The sequence below is a fragment of the Psittacula echo genome (assembly GCF_963264785.1).
Source record: "Psittacula echo genome assembly, chromosome: 1".
Lineage (NCBI taxonomy): Eukaryota > Metazoa > Chordata > Aves > Psittaciformes > Psittacidae > Psittacula > Psittacula echo.
In genome coordinates, this window is record NC_137735.1 from 39,737,372 (window position 1) to 39,746,820 (window position 9,449).

Consider the following 9,449-nt stretch of genomic DNA (forward strand, 5'->3'; position numbering starts at 1 on the left):
TAGCATCTTCTGGATGTCACACAAATTTACCATATTCAACTTCAGCAATATCTTTCTTGAACACAAGTCAATTTTATAACTGTAGGGTTAGAAATTGGCAGGTAATATTACCTACCTTCCTCAGAATCAAACCAAACCTTTTACAAGCCCCATCTTAGCAAGACTTCAAGCTCACCAAAGATACTTCTTCAACAATCACAATCAATCAAATTTCATCTTAGATATATATGGAGAAAGAGCCACAATATATGAAGTACTTCTAAGAGAAGACCACTTAACAAAAATGTATGCACATGAATAGTATCATTGACTGAAGTGTTTTGCTGGATCAGTGCTTGACATCATGGTGTTACTTAAAAGACCTTATTCTAATTTTACACTTCATTAGACAGTCTTCTACCCTCAGGTGGGTTGCCTGTTAGATTCTCATGAAATTAGAGGGTTAGAGACTGAAGTGTCTATAGTAAACTATCAAGTGCTACCCTTTGATTCTGAAGGACGAAGACATGCATTTCAATGCTTTTCTTCATTACATACCTAGGTGAGTGCATTAAACATATTCAGGGGGACATGGTCTTCCCTTCCTCCCTGTAGTGGGATGTTTCATCATGAGACAGGTTTCTCAGCCTAAATTTACCAAGAAATGCTTTGTTGCCATGCAAGGTTATGATTTTGAGGAGTAGACATTTTTTCTGAAAAGATTAAATGAATGTTTCTTGACTGAGTCCATTCTGTGTAAAGCTAGAGTTCCCAGACAGTTATCTTTTGAGAATACACCTTCTCAAGATCTACAGACAGCTCAGCTAATTGTTTCTCTTTTTCTTGATGTTTTATTAAACCATTCCTTGCCCAACAAGCAAACTACAAGTTGAAATGTTACAGCATAGAAATACTCTTCTCCTCAAAAAAATTGGATCTCATCCAAAGTCTCTGGTATACAAATAGCAAATGACGCCTTCCAGATTAAAGAAAGTAGTTAATAGCTAGGCTTCCCTACCACAAATGTTTCTATTTATTCACCACAATTTCTAATATGAAATGCATACCCTAGGATCATAATTCAAATTAACCTTTGCTTCCTTCTTCTTTTGTTTTGTTTTTTTTTTTTAAGTCAGTTACTATAGCATATGATTATAAAGTTTTATGTGTGTTTGTTATCCCTCTGGACTGGGTTAAACTCTCAGGAAATAGATTGTATTGACTTTTAAAACTACCACGTACAAAGAAATGTTCATTTGACCACAAAGTCAAACGACATTAAAAGAAAATAGGTTAAAAGGCTGTGTTTAAAATAAACTTCAGGGGCTTCCTTAAACATTAAAATCTCTTTCTTTTCAAAGTGAAAACTGACATTCTATTCAGCATTTATGTCCAAATAGATTACAGAAATAGAACAGTTAGGATAACTTATTAGATTTTTTTTCATCCTCTGTGCTTACCATTTGGGGACATTTTACTAGGATTAGGTTTTTCTACCACGTGAATTCCAACCGATGAATACAGATTTTTTTGGCATACGCTGTTTTATCTGCAAGGGTACAGCAAAATTCTTAGTGGTTTGACTGTGTTGTAAAAGTCCAAAAATAGATGGGTTTGGAAATGGTTCATTTCAGGTATATGTTGACAGAAGAGAATATGTATGCAAAATCTCTAATTGCAATAGGGCAGCTGAAGAATTTCTAAAGTTTATGTCCTTTGTAATTAAAAAGATGTGCTTGTTGCAAGAAATATTACTTTCACCAGGTAACCCTAGCAATGGCCAGACAATTGAATTTCAGTGCTGGAATGCTCTTCAGAGGTCAATAAATCCATTTTCCTGACCTAGTCAGGATCAGTTGTACCTAATTCATCACACTCATAAAAATTCCACAAGCTCTCCTGCAATCTATTCCAATGGTTTAGATTTTTTCTTTTGATGGCTTCTCTAGAAGGAACACAGAGAAAAGAATGCTGCATTCTGTTATGTAGCCATCTGTACATTTCCATTCATTATTCTTTTCTTTAAATATTCCCAGTCCTTTTTCTTTTTTTTTTTTTCTTATTCTCCTTCCCTGGAAATTCTCTTATTCTCCTAAATAAGTCCATGTAATTCCTCAAAACTCTGTTTGCAACATGAAGCCTAGCCAGTAACAGTTGAGAGCAGGTAAAGGATCGCATGGTGTAAGTTATACACTAGTTTATTCAAGCCAGTTTGCCATTTGCCCTTTTAACAACAGCATGTATTGACCCATACCAAGATTGTGACCTTCCATAACTCACAGGTCTTTTTCCGGAACTCCTTCAGGGCCATTCACTTCCCATCTTATGTTTGTGAAGTTTATTATTCCTGGTTAAATGTAGTACCTTGTATTTGTACCTACCAACTCTCCTGTATTTCTCTGTCCAAATCATTGAACTCAACTTTAACTCCAGACATATCCTCAGACAAATTTGCAGTTTTTCCCAGGTTGTAGTCTTCTGTAAATTTAATCACACCTATGGGCTATTCCTTTTCAACACTGATTAAAAACAAAGGAGGACAGAAATCTCTCTTTTAAAAAGCACATGCTCGAACTCAGATAAACCCTTTGCAGTAAACAAGTGCAGCAAACAAAAGAGCTGTTGAATTATGGGAAATTATACAGTTACACAAAATGTAATTATGTGCAGAGCTGTATCAAGACATTTTGGCATCCAAAGCTGACCTACCCTTGCCATTTTCCTTATGCATTTTCCCCCTGCAGTCACACCCTTTTTTTTTACACCATCTAGTACATTTGCAGCCTCCCTTCCCAAACAACAGTAACAGCACCTCAAAGCAATTTTTAGTTATAACTGCACCCTCTGGCTACCATTTTTATAGTTGTAAGTATCGACCTAGCTCAATGACTCCAAATAATTGAAAGACAAATTTCTTTTCAGAGGCCAAATTCAATTTGCACAGAATAAACAAAAATTTTGAAGCTCTGGGATTGTGTTATAAACACATTTATAAATAAAAACATAATATGCAGTGTACTCATTGCTGGTTTCCAATAGGCATCAGAATAGATATAGAATATTTTTCAAAAAGGGCCTAATTTCTTTGTGGTTACATAAATGGCATAATGAATCCTGAGAACAGGAGAATTTTTGGTTCCAAATTTGAGATTTCATTCAGTAGTGAGCATATGATCCATAGTGTTTTGTCTCCGTCAGAGAAAGAAATCTGGCCAATGAACACAACTATTTCACAAATATTATATTACTAATATGATGGAAACATTCCTTCAGAATGAATGAATTATTCATTTACAGTTACAGTCTTTTCAGTCTTGCAAGACAAAAGGAGAAAACGTCAAAGTTAGAAGTCATATACGGATACTGAAAAACACCTATAATCAGTGCTTTTTCTTACTAGCATTTACATTGTACGAGGAAAAACATTAACTGTATATGTATACTGAATAACACTTTGATTTTAGATTAGTTTTTAATATATTTAGTTTTCAGGAATAGTCAATCTTTTAATGCTATTTTCACAAATCTAAAGATCATTGTATCTTTAGTGAGGAAAATAGACATGCAAACTAGATTGTCTTTAATAGTAATCATACCTTTTTTCTTTTGTTTTCTTTCTGGTCAACCCATCCGTTTTGATGAAAGTATTTTGAGGGAGTTCTTGATGGAAATGAAATCAGTGAATCATTGCAGCTTAGCAATGGCTTGAGATGTACACGACCTGTAGACGGAACTTTGCCTCAAATCTACAGTACAAATTTAAGGGTAAACTATGAAGATGTCCCATTTGTCGTAATGTGATATCCAATCACTAACAGAGGCCCTATCCTTTTGTCTGAAATAATGTCTTCCCATGTGAACTCCATATACCTTCATTGCTACTTGTATGTGATGACGTGAAATGTTAATAAAGGTACTTGTTCTGTTAATTTTGAAATCCATCTTGATCTCTTTAAGTCTGGATTCAAACATACTATTAAAATTATACTTCCTGCAACTTCAAAAGAACAGTGACATCAGCTCGAAGAATAATCATTTGCTACCAGATTGGTATTTAAAACCAAACTGTTTGTAGTGCAAACCAATTCAATAATACCTTTCTTCTCAAAAATTAACAGTAAAAAATATAGTGTTCAAATAACCAAAACCAAAGCTTCAAATAATTCTTCAAGCTGTTACCACAGCTTACAGTCAAAAGGTTATGGAGATATTTTCAGCCCTTATCCATATTACTCCTCAAGAGAAATGTATTATTAAATATATGGATAGAAAACAGCATGGTCACAGAGCCAAAGAAACTGTCAGCTTTCAATACTTTATTAACTCAAAAGTTAATATCAATAATAAAAGCAACTGCATTTTTCCTGCTGTGCACAAGCACTCTAAGATATGAACGTGGGGCCAAATTAATTTTTTTCTGCATTATGAAGCTGACAAGAAACTTGCATAACCACAGAAAAAAAATATGGTGGTACCTGGCATATTACAATGCTCCAAAGGTGCCGTTTCCTGCATAACCATTAACCTTAGCCCTTTGGTCTGACTTGGCAGGCTCCAGTCATTGTGCTTGCCCTAAGGGAGACACCATCCAACAGACACTGGGCAGAAATGCAAGATTCCTAGAAGGACCTTCACTTCCTCAACAACAGAGAGCATTTCCAAGCAGCCTGCTCACAAACTAAACTCAGGATGTATGCAAGCAAAAAAAATAAGCAGAGATCTGGCCTTTAGAACCATTTTAAAAAATCACTCAATTCAGGAAAACATAGAGACAGCAAAGTCTTAGCTTATAGTACCTCATCTGAAAACATACCTAGCTGAAAGCTGCTACCCAGAATGTTTATTTTATTATCCTTTTGAGTTTGTGCAATCATAAGAATTGTTTTCTGGAGATGCATGGAAAGATTTAAACTCTGAATTTTATGTATGAAGGTGCTTAAATAGCAAGTTTAGTGTAAATTCTCACACTCCATGTATTTGTAATTGCTGCTAACTGGAATACAGCTTCAAAACTTTTCTCAAATACAACTATTATAAAGATGCAATTTCCCATTCTTTTCTGACAGGAGAGGAACACTTTCGTAGTAATTAGATCTTTGTTTTATCACGTCATCAAATAATGACCTTATCATTTTGTATTTCTGTTATTCATTTCCATATTGAAGTCCGTCAGTTATTTTCCCTCCTTTTCTTTCATGTTAATTTTTCTTTTTTTGTTTCTATAGGAGAATTCTAATATAGATTTTAAGTATAGAAGTTTCAGTAAACTATATTAGCCTATTAGTTTATTTGACTTACGTGTATGAAAAAGTACCGCAGTTGGGTAATAATTACAGCTCTGCTGGCTGTTCATGCTGATTGCCAACTAGTTCACTTCAAATGTAGTAATTTGAATTCTTTTGTAGACAATTTATTTGACTAGAACTGATGATAAACTTCATTGGATTTTTTTTAAACAAAGTAATTAACAATGGTTCTTCTAGCAAGTACTACTTAAGCAAAAATCTAAATACATTTAGAATTAATTCTCCATTCAAAAACATTTTCAGATTTTCCAAATCTGACAGGCATTTTCAAAATGAAAAATGTAGGAGTTTGGATTTAAACTGTGTTTTGTATAAAGAGATTTAAATTAAAAAATGCTTTGGAATTACTGACTTGAAACACTAATTATTTGATTTGCTTTGGTAAATAATATTTGTTTATCCTTTCATTTTCATTTAAGCTAGGAAGAGTTTCAAAGATATCAAAAATCAAACTTAATTATTTTTTAACACAGAAATTATTTTCAAAAATATTTAAGAAATTACATATATGTAAAACTTTGCCATACTTCATAAATGTCTAGAATCCTAAAGCAGCTAGGCTAAATTAGACATGAAATATAGGAAATTCTGAATTTAAAATCAGTATTTAAAAAAATTATGAAAACCATCAAAATCACATCAATATCCTTGAGTAGCATACATAGTGAAAGAATACACTGGAATATACTTCAGAACAAACTTTGGTCCAGGCTTCACAGCCTATGTATCATTTATTTGCCTGCATTTGTACCTCCATTATCACTTGAGAATACTGATAGCCATTTAAAGAGAAGTATAAAATGTGTCTCCCCACAGAAGCCACATTCTTGTAATGCATGCTATGAAAATATGCATATCTTCAGATCTCCTAGTTTTGTTTCTGTGCCACATGATTAAAATCTGCTTTCCGTTACAGCTCCCTGAATGCATAATGTCTTTGCTAGTTTTCCCCTGAACTGTCGGAAGAACAAATCAGAAGAAAAATCTGGCCTTAATTTTCATTAATTTTATTTTAAACTAACACTCTTTATATACTATTCTCTTTATCTGATGTATTCACAGAAAGACCTGAAATGAGGCATGCAGATAAGATTAACTAAACATACAGTGACCAAATATGCAGAATTCTCATTAATATCTTTGACATCGACGTCATTAGTGCTTCTTTAATGAAAATCTCTAGAGGCCAAGAGCCCATTTTACTAAGCAGCATAGAGATTTAATGGATGTTGTCTAAAAGACCAGAGTGAAGTTTGCTCACTTGAAGATTGCAGATATTTACTGTAAATGGGGAAAATTAAACTTGTGTACCTAACTACCAATAGCTTACTAAGTTCTCTCTTTTCTTTAAGTAGATTAGAGAATCTATAAACAAATAGGAAAATTCTGCGCTTACTAAGGCTGCTGCAATATTTTTGACAGACATTGATAGGGCTGAAATTTCAACCACTCAAGATAAGCTGTGGATTGAAGAAGTCACTGGGGTAATGGTGCAATACTTGCTATTTAGCTGCTGGTAAGATTTCTGTAAGTAAAAAAACATGATTTGATTTTTCTCTTTCCTTTCTTTCTTTTTTTTTTTTTTTCCCCAACAGGATGATGATGTAAGGGAAAGTCAGTTTAGTTTTACAGCATATGGAATGGGCCCATGTCTGCAAGCAAAAGATGGAGTGACACAAAAGGGGCCAAATAATCCTGTTCAAGCTGCACCAAAAAGCCCTGATGACATGAGAAAGGTATTCATTGACCGGGCCAAGAAGATAGACACGATATCCAGAGCTTGTTTCCCATTAGCCTTCCTGATTTTCAATATTTTTTATTGGGTAATTTACAAAATCATCAGGAATGAGGACATTCACCAATAACATGATTAAGGCTTGCAATACATACAGCTCTGTCTGCTATGTTCAACAGGACGTTTTCTATTAGAAATGCACATCAGAAGAGTTGAATGGAAGAATAACACCTGGAGAAGATACATCTGCTATTGCAAACTTCCTGTGTCAAGCTAAGTATGAACTCTTTTTCATTGTAAATCACTCTCTACTGAAGCTTTACTGCCAAGTGTTTATACACACTGTTACATAGTGGTATAATTGTACAGTACTCTTTGATGTTCCTTAATTTTTTTTAATTCTGGTATATTTTTAATTTTAAAAATGGATTCAGAATACCCTAGATAAACCCCACAGTATTACAGAATAGATTAGTATTTGAAACCTTTAATTTAATTTAGAAGATAATGAAGAATTACTGATTTGAGATTACAGTTTTAGGGACATTTTCTTGTCTTAAGAACAGTACCTGTGGTTTTGCAATGCGTATATTTGACAGATTTAAGTTATGTAGTTTCAATGAACTTCATATTAGTGTTGCCCTGGAAGGTGCATGTTAAAATCATCTCTGACAGGAGAAGATATCTACAGCCTAATAGACAGCATATTACATGATAAATATATCTAAATTTATGAAGTATTTATTCCTGCAAAAGATTTTTTTTCCTTTTGTCTACACTTTGATAATTGAAACTTATAATATTTTTTAATCCTTTTTATATTTTTGAAGGATTTTTCTCAATTGATAAAGCTCATAAGGTTGTGAGATAAAAATACCTTGAAAATTTGCAATGTTTCATTCTGATTCAACACAAAGATATCTTGTACTAAAACTAAAAGCAAGTAGTCAACTGCTTAACTGAAATATTTGGACAAAAACTATAGCTGTGTTAATGCACATTTACCTCCTACATGTTACATAAATACAGGAATTATAATTTAGGAATATATCAAATTTTCTATCTCATTCTTTGAAGCATATTGATATGACTTAGACACTGGTTAAGAAGCACTTCACAATTGTGGGAAAAAAATTGCAGTTCTAAAACATGAAAAAAGATCTAGATGGTCTTTTACATTTATTTTACTTCATATAAATAAACAAGAAAACAACTATTAAAACCCTTGGAAAGATTTTTCCTGTTTAGGATTAAACATCTCATATTAGTTTTTCTTGGAATTGTAACACAGTAGATCACATTTATGGCTTAGTTTGTAGGCAAGAGAGTTTACTTTTGCCAATCTTGTCTATTGCAGAACAAAAACATGCTAAGATACAGAAATATGACATTTAGAACTACAAGGTACTCTAAGTCCAGTACCTGAAGCTGTTTCTTATTGCAAAATATTTTTATTTTTAATATGGTTTAAATTTTTGGTTTGTTGTTGCTCAGAATGTGTATACAAAAGCAAAATCAGCTGGAAGCAAACATCTGGTGCACTGCCAAAGCCATGGTGCATATGAAGTAACAGAAGCAATGTAATTCTGCACTGAGGATTATAACATAGCAACCTTGGGTTTGGTTGGGTTCACTATTCTTTTCCTCAGAGGATTAGTTAGAGAGATTCTAAAACAGTAGCTGTCAGATTTTGCTCAGCTGTGTCAGAAAGAAGCACTATAATCCTCCTTTATTTTAAAACTGGTTATTTTTTATAGTTTTACCTCAGTTATGATCAGAACTTAATTCAATTAACTTTAAACAATTATTGTTTGCTGAGGTTTTGTTGATCTCTTTATATGCACATTCCAAAATACATTGTTCACTTATGAAGGTGTGTGAAGGAGTATCATGAACTAATGACTGACATATCAGTTGGGTTATATTCACCTCTCTCAAAGTTATCTTCAGCTGTATTTCATGAAAAGGGATGTCAATTTAATTCTGCTGTCAGCAAAGTCAACAGTATTTTATTCAAGGACTGGTTGAAGTACTGGATCCATAATCAAGAGGAAAACATGAAAAATTACATTATCTTGCAGACTCATCTTTCTTCTAAAATACATGACTTGCACTCAATAAAGAATACTTGAGTGGGGAAATGCATTAAAAAATGCTGACCAGATCAGAATAACTCCTAGTTATTCTAATTTATAACACTTGATTGCCAGCTTCACATTGTCTCTTTCCCAATCATGCAATAGTCTATTGCTCTCACACAAGTAGTACTACCTTATTTCGAAAAATAACAAATTCAAGCAATGCAGAGGTAAACAAATTTAGGGCTAATTTCTTTCTTCACTCTTTAAGACAGAAAAGGTCTATGCTCTTAAACAGAGAAATCAGACAGGAAATCTTGAAAGTGATAAAAGAGAGATTGGATTACAAAA

At 33.3% G+C, this 9,449-nt stretch overlaps 1 protein-coding gene across 1 annotated transcript in view; it reads left to right on the top strand.

Moving 5' to 3' along the window:
* GLRA3 (glycine receptor alpha 3) overlaps positions 1–7,150 on the top strand; it is a gene marked incomplete at both ends in the record, with an annotated part of 76,647 nt that extends 69,497 nt beyond the window's left edge. Inside the window, one exon of the mRNA XM_080620787.1 lies at positions 6,881–7,150. Within this exon, the coding sequence (XP_080476913.1) occupies positions 6,881–7,150 (270 nt within the window). The remainder of the gene's footprint in view (positions 1–6,880) is intronic.
* Between the last annotated feature and the right edge of the window lie 2,299 nt (positions 7,151–9,449).